General features: G+C 38.5%; 1 protein-coding gene across 8 annotated transcripts in view; it reads right to left on the reverse strand.

The window, feature by feature from the left end:
- NAALADL2 (N-acetylated alpha-linked acidic dipeptidase like 2) overlaps positions 1-24,292 on the reverse strand; it is a 1,576,761-nt gene that overhangs the window by 58,183 nt on the left and 1,494,286 nt on the right. For all 8 annotated transcript variants that reach the window (XM_061415500.1, XM_061415503.1, XM_061415502.1 and 5 more), the window contains one exon: positions 7,349-7,547. In XM_061415500.1, the coding sequence (XP_061271484.1) occupies positions 7,349-7,547 (199 nt within the window). The remainder of the gene's footprint in view (positions 1-7,348; positions 7,548-24,292) is intronic.

A 24,292-nucleotide genomic window follows, 5' to 3' on the forward strand; every position in this document is an offset into this window, starting at 1 on the left:
TCCCACAGCCACTAGTTGGTTAAATTTTCCCATTCTTCCTTAAAACCATCTCCCAAATTGGATTTGCTTTTCATTCCTGACAATAACATGCCAAATCATATTCTCCCCATTTCATGCGTTTCTTAAATCCACAGTTTCCCTGACTTCCCAGCTCCAGGGCACCCTATTTGGAAGACCAGATAAGTTAACACAGGTTTGTTAATAGCGTCTTTTGTGTAAAAAAATCAAGCCCAAAGCTCTCAACAGAGCATGCATGGAACTCTATCACTTGGTTCCTTCCTACCTTTCCATAATCATGAACCAATAACAATTCAGAAGACTCCACTTTCTGTGCTTCACTCCCCAGCACACCACACATAACTTCTCCTTTGTGTCTCTCTATTCACGTTATCCTTCCCTGGTAATGCTCCCTGTGTTAGTTAGTTTGGACTGCTACAACAGAACACTATATACTGAGTGAGTTATAAACACCACAAATATTATTTCCCGCAGTTCTGGAGGCTGAGAAGTCCAAGATCAAGGTGCCGGCAGATTCCATGTCTGGTTAGGGGTTGCTTTGTGAACTATAGATGACTTTTCACATAGCAGTATGAGTGAAGGAGGTTTCTTTTGTAAGGATGCTAATCCCACTTATGACTGTCCTCATGACCTAATTATCTCCTAAAAACCCCATCTCCAAACATTATCATAGGTCTCAACATACAAATTTGGGGAGGACACAAACATTCAGTCTATAGCACTCCCAAATTTACTGGGTATCCTACCATTCCTTGAAGACCAGATAAATTTTTCCCTTCCTCTGTAAAGTTTCTGACTGCCACAAGGTAATTTCTCTCTTCTGTGAATCCCAATAGCACACCTTACCTGTAGCATTCATTGAGTACTTTGAATAAGTATTCTGGAAATTTATTGTGATTTATATATTTTACCTCTTGAATTAAACTCCTTGAAGGTAGAGATCTTATATTGCCAGTTTTCTCCTTTAGTTACCGTGGGAAGCTAGTGGAGCTCCTAGAGGTATAAGGAACTCCAGTACAGCACAGACAGGTTTTGGGACCTCAGTCTACAACAATCCTGAAGAACCTCTGAGAGCGTCAGGCAGGAAAAACTGGATATGGTTCTGAGGCCTCAGAAATCAGGAAGCACACATTAGAGTATCACTGCTCTCTGTTCATGGCAACTGAGAGGCAAAGAGTAGATTAACGAGCCTCCCCACTTGTGCTCATGGTGACCCAATGGCCCAGTGACAGCTTCTGCTTCTGCTACCCAGGAACAAGATGCAGAATGAGCCGCAGAGGCTCCATGCATCCCAGGGGAGCCCAGTCCACCATGATGAACTTTAGGAAATCATGAGACACATTGAAGCATGTAGGATCTTAGTTTCCTGACCAGGAGTCGAACCTGCACACCTGCAGTGGGAGTGTGAAGTCTTAGCCACTGGACCTCCAGGGAAGTCCTTCTAATGGTAGATTTAAAAATAATATTGTTCCAGTGGTGGAGTTGGCCAGGAGGCAACAGCAGTCATCTAGGACAGAGACCATCAAGATAGGAACTAAGACAGAGATGGCAGGATGAGAGAAAAGGAACACACCAGGGAAATATTTAGGACATGAACTGCCAGACACTGGCATGCAAGAGTTTCAGTGGCATCACCTGTTGCATGGACATGAGCTTGGACTGACTGTACCATAATCAGGGATATCAATTGTCCACTCAAACATAGACTTCCTGATAACCAAAAGTCCTGATGTGTAGTGCTTGCTAATTTCAAGCTACAAAGGGCTTGACAATCAGCTGGCAAAGTTCCTGATATTTTTAATGTTGCTTGTGGGAGCCAGAACAAGAGAGCTCTGGCACATTACTGACCCGAATTCAGTGTCAAGCAATCCAGTTTTCAGTTCACTTAAATTTTATTCCTTTTATCCTTCCTTCTTTGAATATATTGACTATCTGTTTCCTTGCCATTTCTTCTAAGAATGACTCTAAAGCCATCATAGGATTTTATGGACCTGGAGAACAGACAGACACTGGGCATGCACTGGCCATACATTGCACCGTACATTGAACATACAGTTGAATGTACACTGGATGTACACTGGAGTGTACACTGCACACTACACTGCACTGTGTACACTGGCCATACACTGGAGTATACAGCACTGTACACTGGTGTACACTCAACTGTACACTGGATATATGGTGGACTGGACACCAGATGTGCCCACATGTGTCCCAGATGCACCCAGCTATGCATTTGGCCTGAATATCATTCTCCAAATGTGTCCAGCTATGCTCCAGATATTTTCCAGCTGTGTTCCCGCTGTGCACTTGGCCTGTATATCTGATTCTCCAGATGTGTTCCAGATGTGTTCTAGCTGTTTCCAACTGTGCACTTGGACTGTACAGATGTGCACTGGAGTGTTTACTGGACTGTACACTAGAATGCACAATGTACACTGGCTGTACACTGTACTATACACTGACTGTATACAGTATACATTGGATGTGCATGGACTGTACATGATGTACACTGACTGTACACTACTGTACATGGGACTGTATACAATGTACAGGTGATACAGATGTGCTCCAGATGTGTACTTGGACTGTACAGCAGATGAGTACTGGAGTGTACACAGGAGTATATACTGTACTGTGAAAAAACTGAAACAAGCACCAGCGTTTCTTCTGCTTTTTCCCTTGAGGTCCAGGTAGACACAATTAGTCCATTTTCAATTTCAAGATGCCAAAAATTTTAAAGATCAACTTGCTAGCATTTTATTACAAGCAAAGAGTCACTGATTCTAAATTATATAATGTACAGCTCAAAGATGGGAATACCAGATCGTCTTACCTGTCTCCTGAGAATCCTGTATATGAATCAAGAAGCAACAGTTAGAACTGTATTTGGAACAACTGATTGGTTCAAAATTGAGAAAGGAGTATGACAAGGCTGTTCATTGTCACCCTGTTTATTGAACTTATGGGAGCACATCATGGGAAATGCCAGGATGGATGAGTTACAATTTGGAATCAAGATTGCTGGGAGAAATATCAACAACCTCAGATATGCAGATAATACCAGTTTAATGGCAAAAAACAAAGGGGAACTAGGAGCCCCTTGATGAGGGTGAAAGATGAGTGAAAACACTGGCTTAAAACTCAGTATTAAAAAGAAAAACAAACTAAGATCATGGCATCCAGCCCTATCACTTCATGGCAAACAGAAGGGGAAAAGGTGGAAGCAGTAACGTATTTCCTCTTTTGGGCTCTAAAATCACTGTAGAAATGACTACAGCCATGAAATTAAAAGACACCTGCTCCTGGGAAGAAAAGCTATGACAAACCTAGACAGCATATTAAAAAGCAAAAAAAAAAAAAAATCACTGTGCCAACAAAGGTCCATATAGCTAAGGCCTTGGTCTTTCCAGTAGTCATGTACAGATGTGAGAGTTGGATCATAAGGAAAGCAGAGCACCAAAGAATTGATGCCTTCAAACTCTGGTGCTGGAGAAGATTCTTGAGAGTCCCTAAGACTGCAAGGAGATCAAATCAGTCAATCCTAAAGGAAATCAACCCTGAATATTCATTGGAATGTTTGATGCTAAAGCTGAAGCTCCAATACTTTGGCCACCTGATGTGAAGAGCTGATTCACTGGAAAAGACCCTGATGCTTGGAAAGATTGAAGGCAGAAAGAGAACAGGTGACTGAGGATGAGATGGTTGGATGGCATCACCAATTCAATGGATGTGAACTTAGGCAGACTCTGGGAGAAGGTGAAGGACAGGGAGGCCTGATATGCTGCAGTCTGTGGGGTTGCAGAGAGTGACACAACTTGCAGTGACTGAACAGCAACAACAGCTCAAAACCAAAAACCCCACAACTGAACTTGGTAAAAATGTATGTTTTTATACTCATAACTAATGTGTTTCAAGGAGAAAGTTCGGGGATAAACATTTGTAAAGAAGTTATCATAATAGAGTTCAGGGAACATTACAAAAAAAAAAAAAATCTCCCAAGAAACAAAAGTCCAGGATCAGAGGGCTTCACAGGTAAGTCCTGCCAAACACTTAGAGGAGAGTTAGCACCTATCCTTCTGAAGCTAACACCTAATTTTCTGACGTATTTCAAAATATTTCAGAGGAAGGAACACTTCCAAACACATTTTGTGAGGCTACCATCACTCTGATACCAAAGCCAGACAAAGATGCCACAGAAAAGTACAGGTTAATATCACTGATGAATATACATGTAAAAATCCTCAACAAAATACTAGCAAACTGAATCCAACAATATGTTAAAATTGTTACACACCATGATCAAGTGGTATCCCAGGGTTGCAGGGCTTTTTCAATTTATCCACAAATCAGAATTGAAAGAGACATGTGTACTCCAATGTTCATCGCAGCACTGTTTATAATAGCCAGGACATGGAAGCAACCTAGATGTCCATCAGCAGATGAGTGGATAAGAAAGCTGTGGTACATATACACAATGGAGTATTACTCAGCCATTAAAAAGAATACATTTGAATCAGTTCTAATGAGGTGGATGAAACTGGAGCCTATTATACAGAGTGAAGTAAGCCAGAAAGAAAAACACCAATACAGTATACTAACGCATATATATGGAATTTAGAAAGATGGTAACAATAACCCTGTATAAGCTAAGCTAAGCTAAGTCACTTCAGTCGTGTCCGACTCTGTGCGACCCCATAGATGGCAGCCCACCAGGCTCCCCCGTCCCTGGGATTCTCCAGGCAAGAACACTGGAGTGGGTTGCCATTTCCTTCTCCAGTGCATGAAAGTGAAAAGTGAAAGTGAAGTCGCTCAGTCATGTCCAACTCCTAGAGACCCCATGGACTGCAGCCTACCAGGCTCCTCTGTCCATGGGATTTTCCACGCAAGAGTACTGGAGTGGGGTGCCATTGCCTTCTCCATACGAGACAGCAAAAGAGATACTGATGTATAGAACAGTCTTTTGGACTCTGTGGGAGAGGGAGAGGGTGGGATGATTTGGGAGAATGGCATTGAAACATGTATAATATCATATATGAAATGAGTCACCAGTCCAGGTTTGATGAACGATACTGGATGCTTGGGGCTGGTGCACTGGGACGACCCAGAGGGATGGCATGGGGAGGGAGGAGGGAGGAGGGTTCAGGATGGGAAACACGTGTATACCTGTGGTGGATTCATGTTGATATGTGGCAAAACCAATACAATACTGTAAAATTAAAAAAAATAAAATGAAATAATAAAAAAACACAAATCAAAACTATAATGAGATCTGCAGATCAAAACTACAATGAGATATCACCTCACATGGGTCAGATGGCCATCATCAAAACATCTACAAGCAGTCGATGCTGGAGAAGATGTGGAGAAAAGGGAGCCCTCCTGCACTCTTGGTGGGAATGAAAATTGGTTCAGACACTATAGAGAACCATATGAAGGTTCCTTAAGAAACTGAAAATAGATCCAGCATATGATCCAGCAGTCCCACTCCTGAACATATATATCTGGAAGAAACCATGATTTGAAAGGATACATGCACCCCATGTTCATTGCAGTGTTGTTTACAATAGCCAAGACATGGAAGCCTCCTAAATGTCCATTGACAGAGTAACAGAAAAAGAAGATGTGGTTCATAAGTACAATAGAATATTTCTTAGCCATTAAAAAGAATGAAATAATGCCATTTGTAGCAACATGGATGTACCTGGAGATTATCATACTCACTGAAATGTCAGACAAGGACATATATCTATTATATCACTTAAATGTGGGATCTAAAAAAAAATGATACAAAATAACTTATTTACAAAACAAACTGTATAGCCTACTTCATGATGCTCAATACTCTCTAACAACCTAAGTGCGAAAGAGTTTGGAAAAGATGTGACTGAAATGTGATTGAATCAATTTGATGTACACCTGAAACTAACACTTTGTTAATCAACTATTCTCCAATATAAAGTAAAATTAAGAAAAAAAAAGACATTTTATTAGTAAAGTGAGAGACAGGATATTCTCAAGTCTGCTTTACTATTTTGGCAAATCATTTAGCATGACATTTAGCATTTTTGAGCCCAGTTTCCTCATCTGTAAAATGGACACCCTAAGAATATCTGATCCACTGACCCTTTTGCCAGGATTAAATTAGTTAATGCATGGAATGGGTTTAACATAGTATCCAAGACATATTAAGTAGTCAATGAATGTTACCAATTAAAAAAAAAATTAAAATGTTTTATTTTTTGAAACTATACTTGCCCTCTTTGTTTCATTTCTATTTCTGAGAACCAGAAAAACAAGTATGTGCTTGTGTGATCCTCTAAGAGATTAAATTGAATATGACAATGTTTTATTAAAGTATTTGTTAAAATTGTGAAAATATTTTCAGAAATCACTCTACTGTGGCCCTCTAACCAAATATGTCTCATAATCTGGTTGTTGCAACTTTCCTATAAATTCATCTCCCACCTGAATATTTTGCTGTTGTTGTTCAGCCACTAAGTCATGTCCAACTCTTTGCAACCCCATGGGCTATAGCACACCAAGCTCCTTTGTCCTCCATTATCTCTGGGACTTTGCACAAATTCATGCTACTGAGTCAGTTATTAAACATATTTAATTCCCTCTTAAAATGTAAATAGTTTCTAGAATTAAACACAAAGTTGTAAACATAGACTAAGGATAAAAACATAGGCTTATCTACTGATTCAGTATTTCTCCCAATACAACCTACAACACATTTAGTTTTTCAGTAGCTATATCACATTTGATTCACATTGAATTTAATGTAAAAATTCTTAGTCATTTTTTAGATGATACAGCTAACTAGTATCACGTGCTGTGCTCTGTTAAGTCACTTCCATCATGTCTGACTCTTTGCAACCCCATGGACTGCCCACCAGGCTCCTCTGTCCATGGAATTCTCTAGGCAAGAATACTGAAGTGAGCAGCCATTCTCTCTCCAGCGAATCTTCCCAACCTAGGGATCAAACCCTTGTCTCTTATGTCTCCTGCATTGGCAGGCAGGTTCTTTATCACTCGCGTCATCTGGGAAGCCCAACTAGTATCATAGATATAGACAATATCCATATCTATAAAAAAATCAATATCTACAGATATAAAGAAAACTAAAGTTTTCTTTATTCACCATGTATGCAGTTGAACTTTGCTTTGAGGGTAGGAGAATAAGCCTCAAATTGTAGATAAAATAACTATTTCACATTAAAAAAAAAGTCATATGTTCACAGAAGGTACATATCAAATTCTGAAAGTTAAACACAAATATTTCATTAAGAGGCATGAAAATACCAAATTTGAGCACACTTCCTACCTGTAAAACCCTGGGGGTGCATGCTGCACTAGGAAGCTCTTCTCCATGTCCTGGAGAAGGTCATTCAGCATCCGCACACGTGTGGGATCTCTTTCCTTGGGGTCATTAGCAGGACGCATCTCATCTGACTGAAAGAGTTCAGCACTCTCCCGCAGGTGTGAGGCCAGGGCTAGCAGTTGAGGGGTGGTGGTTTGATCACCTGGTAAAGATAAGTAGGTCAGTCATAGATCAGAGCATCTCAAAGGCACAATATAAACATTTTATAATCATGATGTCAAAAGGAAGATTTACCATCAATTCAACTTTTAAAATCTTTCCACCAAAAATATTCGAATACATTCTACTAAGAGTGTCAAATTTATTACTACTGTGTGTTAGTCACTCAGTTATGTCTGCCTCTTTGGGAACCCATGAACTGTAGCCCACCAGGCTCCTCTGTCCATAGGATTCTCCAGGCAAGAGAAATGGAGTGGGTTGCCATCTCCTTCTCCAGGGGATTTTCCCAACCTAGGGATCAAACCCAGGTCTCCTGCATTGTAAGCAGATTCTTTACCATCTGAGCCACCAAAGAAACCCACTGCTAATAATAATATCACCAGTAAATAGAAACTGATTGTTGAAATAATGCAACATTCTTGACACTGTCAAGCCATTTGACACAGGACACTTCACACAATTATCTCATTTAATATTCACCAAACATTGTATTGGCATGTTTTTTCATAGAAGCTGAGAGTTAAGGTAAGCAAACTGCAATAGATCATCAAGCAAGTAAGTGATAGGTAAGAATTAGAAGACTGATCTTTCTGACTCAAAAATTCATGCTCTTAATGGAATATCCTGTGTTTCAAGGAAAAAAAAAACTGTAAAAGGAATTATCTTCTCTTCCAAGAATATGTTACCCTATGTTGTGTGTCTACTGGGGTCTTTTTGCTTTACTAGAGTATTCCTGTAATTTGAAGCTGAAATACACCTTTGATCTGAAAATACACTAAAAACTATCCTATGTAATGTTTATATTGTTTTCCTTTTGAGATGATTTTTGCTTGTTTGTTTTTCCATCTGTTTGTGTAACTTACTGGAAGTTATTCTGATATGAATGGTGGTAGCAAAAGGATCAAAGAATGTTCCTTTGACTAAGGGAAGGGCTGCATCATATAGTAATTATGCTGCCAAATCCTAGAATCAGACCACTTGAGTTCAAATCCTTGCTCTACCACATAGTATAATAGCTTTGTGATGCTGGGTTATTTTGCCTCAATGTCCTTATGTGAAATGAACATATAGTAGTACTTGCTTTATAGATTTTTTTAAATGAGAGTTAAATAATTAATACTTGTAAAGTACTCCCCTACAGGTAAGCAGTTCCTAGCTGGTGCTTAAACTTGTTTAAAAAGATTTCTTTTATCATGCCATGGGGGGCCTTCCATCATCTTCCAGATAGCCCCGCCATTAGAGGCAGTTTTTGACACCCCTGACTATTGCCTCACCCATTCTCAGCCTAGCTACAGCTGAGTCCAACAAGGTCAGCACTGCACTACAGAGGATTACTTCAAGTCAACATACTGAAATGAACCTGGTAAATCTCAACTGACAATCCTGAGAGCATGGCATTGAGATAAGTAGGTGGAAAACTGAAAAGAGACCTCATGAAACCTTCGCCTAGGAAAGCCTCTGCAAAAGGAAAGGCTGCAAAGGGACTCTTTCTCCAAGTGAAGTCTAAGGGTAAGGATCACCAGCTTCCAAAGCACCTGGGTTTTGTGAAAATGCAGATTCCTAGACCTTCTGGATTTCTCTAGGGCCCAGGAATCAAAATTTCAGCATGTTACTCAGACTATTCCTTATAACTTAATGTTTAAGAAGCACTGTAGAGAGGTTATGTGCTAAGAAAATGAAAAGTAGATTAGAATCATAACTGTAGTATAAAATATGTCTGTCACAGAATTATTTATACCAACCTTTAACATAGTGATCTTTATTTCCTCTCACCTTTATTTGATGTGAATTATTTTATATGTCAATTTCATTATAGCCCAGCATAGTTCTGACACTCAGTAATTGTTTACTAAATAGACTCAATATTTTTAGAAAAACATCTAGTAAAAAATATAATAAAAAATGAAAACTATGTAAAGAAATAAATGGTTTTAATGAAGGCTACAAAGAAAGAGCTTTCTTTGTAGCTCTCTGTTCACTAAAATTAACAATATGAATAAAATCAATTATAGGAGTTCACAGGGTTTTGGCATTTGATATTTTCAACGTGTGTTCCACATTTATTAGTAATCTTGTTTGATTTCAAACAAAACTTGAGGATGCAAGCAGAGATATTTTTGCTCATTGAGGATATCCAGCCTCTTAAGAAACAATATTAATAATGACAATTTATGAAGATACGGTTTCTCTTAAATTATTAAATTATCATAATATTAACATGGAAAACCTATAGGTGATATCTTTTTGCACAAGGAAAGAAAAAGAAGGATAAAGGCACATTTGGATTATATTAGAATTGAAAGACTGAACAACAGAGAAAACTAGTTCGACATCCTTAAGAGTCTTCCATTTAAGAAAGAAAAATCTCTTCTGATCTAACATACACCACAGAATTGAAGACATTACCACTGAATCAAGTGAGACAAATTGTGCCATTCTACCTTATTTGGCCTTAAATGAATTTATCTTTCATGATGGTGCAGGTGGAGAAAATTGACAGCTTTAGGAACTGGTTGGTTTCAGAAAGGACCCTGAGAGTAGAAACCTGCCACCACAGCATACCTTGTGCATTACTTCAAGGATATGAGGTTACAGATTGAAAAGTAGCTTTACTCCCAGAGGTTCACTCAATCATTTTGATATATAACTGATGTTCCAAAGATTCCTAATAGCCATTTCTATGATCCCAAATGATTTTCCCTTGTGATCCTTAGGATGAATACTAGAATGCCAGCTTTGTGAGGGAAGAGATTTTTATCTGTTTCATTCACTGTCATTAGGTGTCATTTCCCAGCACTTAAAACTGTGCCTGACAAACCATAATGAATGAATGTATGAATTATATACTGTGATCATAGCATCTGTAATATTTTAGCTTTACCTTCATTATCTCTTTTCCTTGACTGAAAAGAACCCCACACAAACAGCAAATATGTTTTCTCTCTTTGTATCTCTGTACCCTAGCACAATACCTGATATATGGCATTTATAAAAAATGCCATTTATTAAAAATTTATTTAAATTATTTATTAAAATTTATTAAAATCTTGTTGAGTTTATATTGAATTATAAGATAATGTCTTATTTGAGATACAGTATTAAATTATGTCTACAAAATCATTCAGAAAGATAGTGCATGATGAACATAAACAAGTGCTATTTCTTTTACTTTCTTACTAAATATCAATAGTAGTTGCATAAAAAAGGGAACAAAAATTAAAAAGCTATTTTAGGGTAAATATAGGTTAAATTAAACTAAATAGAATTAAAATTCTACTGATAACTACCCCCCCAAACTAAGACTATTAAAAAGAAAAAAAAAAAAAAACTTCTTTTAAGGCACAGTGAATGCCAGAGAACTAATTGAGGTTCTTAACAGTTAAGGTTTAATAATCCATTTGACCAAACAAAATGAACTGGGAGCTAGAGATTTCTATAAGGATAGATACAATTATCCTGAAGTTTCACATAATACATGGCATCTGAAGACCAGGAGAAGACCAGGACTTGGTATAAAGAAAATATAAGAGCCTGGTTTATTTAAGTACCATCAATGTGGACATGAACAGATTACTTAACATTGATGTTCTCTAGCTTCCTTGGGGAAATGAATGGTCATTTTACTAAGTATTTAAGTCACTATATAAACACAAGTTATTATTGGTATTATCAGAGCACACAAACTAAATACAAATTAGTACCAACTCATTTGCTCAAGGCAAGCACAAAATACTTAAACAGCTTTGCTAATGATTTTATTCTCATAGACATTATTTCTTATCACTTCCCCCAACTCATGCCTCCCCTCCCTGCTACTGTCTCACACTTCTCCCCATATATACTTTCATATGGATTCCCAATTTTATTTTGCAGTGCTTATGAATCTGGAGCTAGTTTTACTTTCCATGGGCTGGCATCTCAAACCTCTGAAGAACAAGGAAAGGGGTAATTTACAGGGTAAAAGAATTAGAGAGTGATCAAGATGGCAGAGTAGTAGGACATGAAGCTCACCTTCTCCCAGAAATATATCAAAAATACATCTATATGTAGAACGATCCTCACAGAATATCTACTGAACACTGGAAGAAGACCTCAGACTATGAAAAGACCAAGAAAATCTCCATGTAACTGGGTATAAGAAAACATTAAAAAAAAAAAAAGGAGCTGGGTCAGAAGCTGTGCCCCTGCGAGACAGCTGTGAAAGAGGAAAGGTTCCTGTACCTAGAGAAGCCCCCTCACCATCAGGAAGATTCACTGGGACAGAAGGGGAGCTTCTGAGCCTCAGAGGAGAGCATGGCAGCCTATTTGTGGCAGCCACAGCAGACGGAAAACTGCACAGATGGTGCCGCTGCCCTGCACTCCCCAGCCTGACATGCGTGTCTGCCAGTGCTGGAGGGGGATGGATGCTGGAACTTGGGCTTCAGGAATCAGACCTGGGGAAAGGACTGAGGTTGACTGTGCTGAGACAGATGGAGGGAGTGGGAATCCTATGAAACTGTGGCTGGTGGTTATACTAAGAGGAAACCTGGACCACCTTATAGGCCAGTCACCATCGTTTGGAGGGCATGGAAAGAATGAGGTACAGATTGTAGCCTTTCCCTCCATGCCAAGAGAGGGCAGGACACTGCCTTCATTGGCTCCAGAGGTGGATGCCAAGAGTGGTCACAGGCCACCACTGTCTCCTTCCTAGACTCCAGGAGTGGTCACAAGCTATACCCATTCCCACTGCATGCTCAGGGGTGTGCCTGAACTGCCACCACTGAGAACCCCAGGAGTGGGCACTAGTCACTGCATCTGCTTAACTCCTACCAAGGGGATAACGACCAGCACATGCTGAAGAGAGAGAAGACAGGCAACTGTACTAAACACAGCCCTTGCATCAAATATACTAAACCCAAATAAGCTACACAGGAACAGTCCCACACATAAATACCCCTCCAAAACCATAGTAGATAATTATTTCTCCTAAACTCACAGAGTAGGAGAAATGTAAGGAAAATGAAGAAGCAAAAGCACCACTCCAGTTAAAAGACCAAGAGAGATCCCCTGAGAGAACAAATGATGAAACAGACCTCTTCAGCCTAATACACTGGTTTCTAAAAGGAGACAATGAGAATACTAAAGGAGTTAAGAAAGTCTATCAAGAGAAATTCAGATTATTGTAAAAAAAAAAAAAAAAAGGAACTAGAAACTATAAATAGGAACCAAGAAAAATTAGAAAATTCATTTGGAGAGACAGAAGCCGAGCTGAAGGCAATGGATAGCAGAATGAATAATGCAAAAGAACGAACAATTGACCTGAAAGATAGAATAATGGAAATCACCCAATAAGGACAGAAGATAGAAAGCCAAATTAATAAAAAGAAAATTAAAGCAATATGAAAGATCTATGAGATAATATAAAGCATGCTAACCTATGCTTAATAGAGATTCCAGAAGGAAAAGAGAAAAAGAGATAAAAAATGTATTTAAATAAATTATGACTGAACACTTCCTAAACCTAAAGAAGGAAACAAATATTGAGGAAGCATAGAAAGTCCCAAACAGACCTACAAAAAGACATATTATAATTAAAGTTTGGAAAAGTTAAAGAGAGTATTCTAAAGGCAACAAGAGAAAAACAAAATAGTTTATTACAAGGGAACCCCCATAAGACTATCAGGTGACTTCTCCTCAGAAATGTTGCAGGCCAGAATGGAATGGGAAAGATACACTCAAAACCCTGAAAGGGAATAATCTGCAACTAGGATACTCTACCAGCAAGATTATTGTTTAGAATAGGAGGAGAAATAAAGAATTTCTCAGACAAGCAAAACTATTCTAAAGGAAATACTGAAAGGTTTTTCTCTAAATTTAAAATAAGTAAGAATCTACAGGGAAGAGAAAACTACAATTGGAAAATAAATCACTTAAGTCAGTACAAAGATTTAAAAAAATCAAATTTTCCGTGAAAGTAATGATAATCACAATGAACAGCAGAAGGACAAACATAAAGATATAAAAGAGGACATCAAAATCATAAAATATGGGGGAGGAGAGTAAGAAAATGCAGGGTATTTCCCCCCAGAATGTGTTTGAGACTATATGACTAACAGTCTAGGGCAAGTAGATATAGGAAGGGTTTAACATACTGGAAAAACAGGGTAACCACAAATCAAAAATATACAATAAATTCACTGAAGCCAAAAAGAACATACGTATAATACAAAAGAAAATCCTTAAACCACAAAGGAAAAACAGGACAGAGAAGAAATGTAAAGTCAATGGAAAAACAAAGCTCAAAATGGCAATAAATACATACCTATCAATAATTACCTTAAATGTCAATGTACTAAATGCTCCAATCAAAACACACAGACTGGCATATTAGATTAAAAAGAAAGAAAGAAAGAAAAAGCAAGAGTCTACAATATGCTGCCTACAAGAGATCCACTTTAGGGCAAAGGACACACATAGATTAAAAGTGATGGAATGGAAAAAGATGCTTCAAACAGAAATGACGTGAGATCAGGGGTTTCAGTACTCATATCAGACAAAATAGACTTTGAAACAAAGCCCATAAGGAAAGATAAAGAAGGACACTATATAATGATAAAAGCATCAATACAAGAAGAGGATTTTATGCTGATTAATATAAACCTAATATAAAAGCACCCAAATATATGAAACAATACCGATAAACATAAAGGGAGAAACTGAAAGCAACACAGTAAATAGTAGGAGATCATAGCACCTCACTTACCTCAATGGACAGACCTTAGAGACAGAGATTCAGTGAGGCAACAGATCCTAAGTAATACAATAGAACAGTTAGACCTAATTCTATTTTCAGGACATTACATCCAAAAACGCAGAATACATATTATTTTCAAGTGCACGTGGAAGATTCTCTAGGATTGACTGCTTATTAATGTACAAAACAATCATCAACAAATTTAAGAGTATAGAAATTATCTCAAGCATCTTTTCTGATCACAATGGTATGAAAACAGAAATCAACCACAGGAAAAGAAATGAGAAACAAACAATTACATGAAGACTAAAAACATCATGCTAAAAAACTAACAAGTCAATGATGAAATCAAAGAGAAAATTTAAAACACTTTGAGACATATGACAATGAAAACACAGCCATACAAAATCTATGGGGTGCAGTAAAAACTGTTCTTAGAAGGAAGCTTATATTGATACAGGCCTTCCATAAAAAAACAGGAAAAGTCTCAAATGAACAAACCTACCACTTAAAATAATTTGAAAAAGAATAAGCAAAAACACAAGTTGCAGAATGAAGGAAATAATAAAGATAAGAGAGGAAATAAATTAAGATTAAAAATAGAAAAAAAAAATCAATAAAACCAAGAGCTGGTTATCTATAAGGATAAACAAGATTGACAAGTCTCTGGCCAGGCTTACCAAGAAGTTAAGAGACAGAATTCAGATAAACAAAATAAGATATGAAGGAGACATAACAACAGATACTGCAGAAATACAAAAAAAAAAAAATCCATAAGGAAATGTTATGAACAATTATATATATAAAAAAATGTGACAAGCTAGAAGCAATGGGCAAGTTTCTAGAAATACACAGCTTACCAAAATTGAATCAAGAATACAAAATTTGAACAGACTGATCATTAAAAGTCAAATACAATCTGTAATTTAAAAACTCCCACTGGTAATTTGCTGTATGACTCAGGGAACTCAAACAGGAATTCTGTAACAACCTAGAGGGGTTGGATAGAGAGGGAGGTTCAAGAGGGAGGGGACATATGTATATCTATGGTTGATTCATGTTGATGTTCAGCAGAAACCAAGACAATTCTGTAAAGCAAATATTCTTCAATTAAAAAAAAAAAAAGAACTCCCTATAAATAAAAGTCCAGGACCAGATGACTTTACAGGCAAATTCTGCCAAACATTCAAAGAAGAACTTATACTAATCCTTCTCAAACTCTTCCAAAATATTGAAGAGGAAGGAGCACTCCCAAGGATACCAAAACCAAAGACACCACCAAAAAAAAAAAAAAAAAAAAAAGGCCAATATCTTTGATAAATATAGATGCAAAAATTCTCAACAAAATATTAGCAAACTGAATCCAACAACACATTAAAGATATCATATACAAAAACAAAATAAGATACATTCCACCTTCATAGGAGGATTAAACATCCACAAATAAATCAGTATGATACACTACATAAACAAAAATCACATGAGCACCTCAATAGATGCTGAAAAAGCCTTTGAAAAAAGTCAATATCCATTCATGACAAAAACTCTTAACAAAGTGGATATGGAGGGAATGCATCTCAAGATAGTAAAAGCTACTTATGACAAACCCACAGCCAATGTAATACTAAATGGTATAAATTCCAGATTCTCACTAAAATCTGGAATGAGACAAGAAGGCCCAATCTCACTTCTTCTATCAATGTAGTATTGAAAGACAGCCACAACAGTCAGAAAAATGAATAAATAAATATGTCCAAATTGGAAAGGAAGAGGGGAAATCATCACTATAAGTAGATGATATAATATTATATATAGAAAACCCTAAAAACTCCATGCAAAAACTAGTAAAACTGATCAACAAATTCAACAAGGTAGCAGGATACAAGCTTAACATACAGAAATCAATTCATTTCTTTACAGTAACAATGAAATATCAGAAAGAAAATGTAAAAAAGAAAATTTCAAAAAAATAAAGTTAATAAACCTCACCAAGGAGGAGAAAGACTTCTATGCAGAGAACTATAAAACATTTACAAAGGAAATTCAAGATGATTCAAAGAAATGGAAATATATCCCATGATTAGAAGAAATAATATTGCAATATTGTTAAAATGACCATACTACCCAAAGCAATCTATGGACTTAATATGTGGGTGTGTCTGTCCAACTCTTTACACCTCTGTTGACTATAGTCCATGGGCTCCTCTGTCCATGGAATTCTCCAGGCAAGAATACTGGAGTGGGTTGCCATTCCCTTCTTCAGGGGATCTTACTCAGGTCCAGGGATCAAACTCAGGTCTCCTTTATTGTAGGCAGATTTTTTACCATCTGAGCCACAAGGGAAGCCCTTCAGGTTTAACATGATCCCTTTCAAATTACCCATGACAGTTTTCACAGAGCTAGAACAAACAATCCTAAAATTTATAAATAAACATAAAAAACTAGAATTGCCAACACAATGCTGGGGGAAAAAAAAAAAAAGACAAGGCATAACCCTCCCAGACTTCAGATAATACTACAAAGCTACCATAATCAAAATAGTGGTGCAAGAACAGACATATGGATCAATGAAACAGAATAGAGAGCCCAGAAATAAACCTACAACCCAATCGTCAATTAATCTTTGACAAATGAGGATAAGAGTATACAACAGAGAAAAGACTATCTCTTCAGCAAGTAGTGTTGGGAAAGTTGGATAGCCACATGTAAATCAATACAGTTAAAACACACACTCTCACCATACACAAAAACAAACTCAAAATGACTTAAGGACTTGAACATAAGACTCCTAGAAAGAGAACATAGGCAAAACATTGTCTGACGTAAATCTTACCTAAATTTCACCAATTTTTTTTTTTTTTTAGGTCAGTCCCCAAAGCAATAAAAATAAAAAAATGGGACTTTATCAAAGTTACAAGATTTTTCACAGCAGGAAAACCATAAACAAAATGAAAAGACATTCTAGAGACAGTTATTATTGTTTAGTTGTCTGACTCTTTTTGACTCCATGGATTGTAGTCTGCCAGATTCCTCTGTCCATGGGATTATCCAGGCAAGAACACTGAGGTGAGTTGCCATTTCCTTCTTCAGCAGATTTTCCCAACCCAGGGATTGAACCCATAACTCCTGCATTAGTAGGTAGATTCTTTACCACTGAGCTGCCAGGGAAGCCCATCCTACAGACTATATTTGCAAATGATGAGACTGAAAAGGGTTTAATTTACAAGTATACAAGCAGTTCATACAACTCAACAACAAAACAACTCAACTGAAAATGGGCAGAAGACATAAACAGACATTTCTCGGCACTGGCCACAGGACTGAAAAAGGTCAGTTTTCATTCCAATCCCAAAGGGCAATGCCAAAGAATGATCAAACTACCACACAATTGCTCTTGTTCCACATATTGGCAAGTTAATGCTCAAAATGCTTCCAGTTAGTTTTCAGTAACAAGTGAACCGAGAACTTCCAGATGTTCAACCTGGATTTAGGAAAAGCAGAGAAACCAGAGATCAAATTGCCAACATCCATTAGATCACAGGGCTTCCCTGGTGGCTCACCTAGTAAAGAATCTGCCGGCATGTATAGAACAGTCTTTTGGACTCTGTGGGAGAGGGAGAGGGTGGGATGATTTGGGAGAATGGCATTGAAATATGTATAATATCATATATGAAACAAGTCGCCAGTCCAGATTCGATGCACGATACTGGATGCTTGAGGCTGGTGCACTGGGATGACCCAGAGAGATGGTATGGGGATGGAGGAGGGATGAGGGTTCAGGATGGAGAACACATGTATGCCTGTGGCGGATTCATTTCGATATATGGCAGAACCAATACAATATTGTAAAATTTAAAAATAAAATAAAATTAAAATTAAAAAACCTCAATAGTCAAAAAATGAAAAAAAAAAAAAATCTGCCTGCAATCTTGGGTTGGGAAGATCCCCTGGAAAAGGGAAAGTCCCATGGAGAATTCCATAGAATGTATAGTCCATGGGATCGCAGAGTCGGACACAACTGAGCAACATTCACTTCACATTAGATCATTAAAAAAGCAAGGGAAGTGCAGAAAAACATCTGACTCATTAACTACGCTAAAGCCTTTGACCATGTGGATCACAACAAACTGTGGAAAATTCTTCAAGAGATGTAAATACTAGACCACCTAACCTGCCCCCTGAGAAATCTGTATGCAGCTCATGAAGCAACAGTTAGAATCAGACATGGAACAATGGACTGTTTCAAAATTGGGAAAGGAGTATGTCAAGGCTGTATATTGTCACCTTGTTTATTTAAATTATATGCAGAGTACTTCATGTGAAACGCCGGATTGGATGAAGCACAAGCTGGAATCAAGATTGCCGGGAGAAATATCAATAACCTCAAATATACAGATTACACCACTGTTATGGCAGAAAGCGAAGAAGAACTAAAAAGCTTCTTGATGAAAGTGAAAGAGGAAGGTGAAAACGCTGGCTTAAAACTCAACATTAAAAAACTAAGATCATGGAATCTGTTCCCATCACTTCATGACAAATAGAAGGGGAAAAATATGGAAGCAGAGACAGACTTTATTTTCTGGGCTCCAAAACCACTGTTCTCCCATTATTGCAAAAGTTCTAGAGCCCACATCAGATTTCCCAAGCTGGGGATCCAGCAAAGGGATTGAGAACCCGCAGGAAATTTGACTTCAAAGGCCAGTGGGATATGATTACAGATCTTACATCAGACTGGGGAAATAGACTCTTGGAGGGCACAGACAAAACCTTGTGCCTACCAGGACCCAGGAGAAAGGTACAGTGATCCCACAAAAGACTGAGCCAGACTTGCTGTGGGTGTCCAGGATTCTCCAGCTGAGGGGTGGGTTGACAGTGGCCTGATGTGGGATAAAGGGCACTGAATGCAACAGTCCTGGCATAAGTCTTTTTGAAGGAGGTAACCATTATCTCTACCATAGTTTGGCCTCAGATCTAACTACAGGAAGGGAAAACAGCCCCGCCAATCAACATAAAATTGGATTAAGATTTGCTGAGTATGTCTCCACCCATCAGAGCAGGACCCAGATAAACAATTACAGAAAACTAACCAAATTGATCCCTTGGATCACAGCCTTGTATGATTCAGTGAAACTATGAGCCATGTGGTTTGGGGTCAACCAAGATGGATGGGTAATGGTGGAGTTCAGTTCAGTTCAGTCGCTCAGTCTTGTCTGACTCTTTGTGACCCCATGAATTGCAGCACACCAGGCCTCCCTGTCCATCACCAATTCCCATAGTTCACCCAGACTCACGTCCATCGAGGCAGTGATGCCATCCAGCCATCTCATCCTCTATCGTCCCCTTCTCCTCCTGCCCCCAATCCCTCCCAGCATTAGAGTCTTTTCCAATGAGTCAACTCTTTGCATGAGGTGGCCAAAGTACTGGAGTTTCAGCTTTAGCATCATTCCTTCCAAAGAAATCCCAGGGCTGATCTCCTTCAGAATGGACTGGTTGGATCTCCTTGCAGTCCAAGGGACTCTTCAAGAGTCTTCTCCAACACCACAGTTCAAAAGCATCAATTCTTCGGCGTTCAGCCTTCTTTACAATCCAACTCTCACATCCATAGATGACCACAGGAAAAACCATAGCTTTGACTAGACAGACCTTTGTTGGCAAAGTAATGTCTGCTTTTGAATATGCTATCTAGGTTGGTCATAACTTTCCTACCAAAGTGTAAGCGTCTTTTAATTTCATGGCTGCAGTTACCATCTGCAGTGATTTTGGAGCCCAGAAAAATAAAGTCTGACACTGTTTCCACTGTTTCCCTATCTATTTCCCATGAAGTGATGGGACCAGATGCCATGATCTTCATTTTCTGAATGTTGAGCTTTAAGCCAACTTTTTCACTCTCCACTTTCACTTTCATCAAGAGGCTTTTTAGTTCCTCTTCACTTTCTGCCATAAGGGTGGTGTCATCTGCATATCTGAGGTTATTGATATTTCTCCCGGCAATCTTAATTCCAACTTGTGCTTCTTCCAGCCCAGCATTTCTCATGACGTACAATGCTGGAGAGTTCTGACAAAATGTAGTCCACTGGAGAAGGGAATGGCAAACACTTCAGTATTCTTGCCTTGAGAACCCCATGAAGAGTATGAAAAGTCAAAAAGATGTGACACTGAAAGATGAACTCCCCAGGTCAGTAGGTGCCCAGTATGTTACTGGAGAAGAGTGAGAAATAGCTCCAGAAAGAATGAAGAGGCTGAGCCAAAACAAAAACAATACCCAGTTGTGGATGTGATTGGTAATGGAAATAAACTCCAATGCTATAAACAGTATTGCATAGGAACCTGGAATTTTAGGTCCATGAATCAAGGTAAATTGGAAGTGGTCAAACAAGAGATGGCAAGATTTTACATCAACATTTTGGGAATAAGTAAACTAAGATGGACCAGAATGGGCAAATTTAATTCAGATGACAATATATTTACTACTGTGGGCACAGACCCCTTAAAAAATTAATGGAATAGCCCTCATTGTGAACAAATGAGTCTGAAATGCAGTACTTGGGTGCACTCTCAAAAACGACAGAATGATCTCTGTTCATTTCCAAAGAAAACCATTCAATATTACAGTAATCCAATTCTATGCCCCAACCACTAATGCCAAATAAGCTGAAGTTGATTGGTTCTATGAAGACCCACAAGACCTTCTAGAACTAACACCAAAAAAAAAAACATGTCCTTTTCATTATAGGGGATGGAATGCAAAAGTAGGAAGTCAAATACTACCTGGAATAGCAGGCAAGTTTGGCCTTGGAGTATGAAAATGAAGCAGGGCAGGGTAACAGAGTTTTGCAAAGAGGGTGCACTGGTCATAGCAAACACACTCTTTCAATAACACAAGAAAAGACTCTACACATGGACATCACCAGATGGTCAATACCGAAATCAGATTGACTATATTCTTTGCAGCCAAAGATGGAGAAGCTCTGTACAGTTAGAAAAAACAAGACCAGAATCTGACTATGGATCAGATCATGAACACATGATTGCAAAATTTAGACTTAAACTGAAGAAAGTAGGGAAAACCACTAGACCATCCAGGTATGACCTAAATCAAATCCCCTAAGTGTATCAGTGGAAGTGAGAAATAGGTTCAAGGCATTAGATCTGATAGCTAGAGTGCCTGAAGAACTATGGATGGAGGTTCTTAACACTGTGCGGCAGTGGGTGATCAAAACCATCCCCAAGAAGAAGAAATGCAAAAAGGCAAAATGGTTGTCTGAGAAAGCTTTACAAATATCTGAGAAAAGAATAGAAGTGAAAGGCAGAGGAGAAAAGGAAATATATACCTATTTGAAAGCAGAATTCCAAAGCATAGCAAGGAGAGATAAGAAAGCCTTCCTAAGTGATTGATGAAAGAAACAGGCGAAAACAATAGAATGGGAAAGACTAGAGATCTCTTCAAGAAAATTAGAGATACCAAGGGCAATTTTCATGCAAAGATGGGCACAATAAAGGACAAGAATGCCATGGACCTACAGAAACAGAAGACATTAAGAAGAGGTGGCAAAAATACACAGAAGAACTATACAAAAAAAGATCTTAAATATCCAGATAACCATGATGGTATGATCACTCACCTTGAGCCAGACATCCTGGAATGCAGAATCAAGTGGGCCTTAGGAAGCACTACTACGGACAAAGCTAATAGAGGTGATGGAATTCCCGTTGAGCTATTTCAAATCCTAAAAGATGATGCTGTGAAAGCGCTTCACTCAATATGCCAGCAAATTTGGAAAACTCAGCAGTGGTCACAGGATGGGAAAAAGTCAGTTTTCATTCCAATCACAAAGAAAGGCAATGTCAAAAAATGTTCAAACTACCACACAATTGCCCTCATCTCACATGCTAGTAAAGTAATGCTCAAAATTCTCCAACCTAGGCTTTAACAGTACATGAACTGAGAACTTTCAGATGTTCAATCTGGATTTAGAAAAGACAGAAAAACCAGAGATTAAATTGCCTGCATCCATTGGATCATGGAAAAATAAGGGAATTCCAGAAAAATATCTGCTTCTGCTTCACTGACAATATTAAAGACTTTGATTGTGTGGATCACAACAAACTGTGGAAAATACTTAAAGAGATGGGAAAACTAGGCCACCTTACCTGCCTCCTCAAAAATATGTAGGCAGGTCAAGAAGCAACAGTTAGAAATGGACATGAAACAATCAGTTCAGTTCATCGCTCAGTCATGTCCGACTCTGCGACCCCATGAACCACAGCACACCAAGTCTCCCTGTCCATCACCAACTCCCGGAGTCTACCCAAACTCAGGTCCACTGAGTCGGTGATGCCATCCAACCATCTCATCCTCTGTTGTCCCCTTCTCTTCCTTCCCGCAATCTTTCCGAGCATCAGGGTCTTTTCAAGTGAGTCAGCACTTCACATCAGGTGGCCAAAGTATAGAGTTTCAGCTTCAACATCAGTCCTATCAATGAACACCCAGGCCTTATCTCCTTTAGAACAGACTGCTTGGATATCTTTGCAGTCCAAGGGACTCTCAAGAGTCTTCTCCAACACCACAGTTCAAAAGCATCAATTCTTTGGTGTTCAGTTTTCTTTATAGTCCAACTCTCACATTCATACATGACTACTAGAAAAGCCATAGCATTGACTAGCTAGACCTTTGTTGACAATGTAATGTCTCTGCTTTTTAATATGCTATCTAGGTTGGTCATAACTTCCCTTCCAAGGAGCAAGTGTCTTTTAATTTCATGGCTGCAGTCACCATCTGCAGTGATTTTGGAGCCCCGAAAATAAAGACTGCCACTGTTTCCACTGTTTCCCCACCTATTTGCCATGAAGTGATGGGACTGGATGCCATGATCGTAGTTTTCTGAATGTTGAGCTTTAAGCCAATGTTTTCACTCTCCTCTTTCACTTTCATCAAGAGGCTTTTTAGTTCCTCTTCGCTTTCTGCCATAAGGGTGGTGTCATCTGCATATCTGAGGTTATTGATATTTCTCCCAGCAATCTTGATGCCAACTTGTGCTTCCTCCAGCCCAGCGTTTTTCAAGATGTACTCTATATAAGTTGAATAAACTGGGTGACAATATACAGCCTTGATGTACTCCTTTTCCTATTTGGAACCAGTTTGTTGTTCGATGTCCAGTGCTAACTGTTGCTTCCTGACCTGCATACAAGTTTCTCAAGAGGCAGGTCTGGTGGTCTGGTATTCCCATCTCTTTCAGAATTTTCCTCAGTTTATTTTGATCTACACAGTCAAAGGCTTTGGCATAATCAATAAGGCAGAAATAGATGTTTTTCTGTAACTCTCTTGCTTTTTGATGATCCACTAGATGTTGGCAATTTGATCTCTGGTTCCTCTGCCTTTTCTAAAACTGGCTTGAACATCTGGAAGTTCACGGTTCACTTAATACTGAAGACTGGCTTGGAGAATTTTGAGCATTCTGTGGCATTGCCTTTCTTTGGGATTGGAATGGAAACTGACCTTTTCCAGTCCTGTGGCCATTGCTGAATTTTCCAAATTTGCTGACATATTGAGTACAGCACTTTAACAGATCATCTTTTAGGATCTGAAATACCTCAACTGGAATACCATAACCTCCACTAGCTTTGTTCATAGTGATGCTTCCTAAGGCCAATTTGATTTCACATTCCAGGATGTCTGGCTTTAGGTGAGTGTGAGTGATCATACCATCATGGTTATCTAAGGTGTGTAGATTTTTTCTGTACAGTTCTTCTATGTATTCTTGCCACCTCTTCTTAATATCTTCTGCTTCTGTTAGGTCCATACCATTTCTGTCCTTTATCCAGGCCATTTTTGCATGAAATGTTCCATTGGTATCTCTAATTTTCTTGAAGAGATCTCTAGTCTTTCCCATTCTGTTGTTTTCCTCCATTTCTTTGTACTGATCACTGAGGAAGGCTTTCTTATCTCTCCTTTTATTCTTTGGAGCTCTGAATTCAAATGGGTACATCTTCCCTTT

Source organism: Bos javanicus, chromosome 1 (assembly GCF_032452875.1).
Source record: "Bos javanicus breed banteng chromosome 1, ARS-OSU_banteng_1.0, whole genome shotgun sequence".
NCBI lineage: Eukaryota > Metazoa > Chordata > Mammalia > Artiodactyla > Bovidae > Bos > Bos javanicus.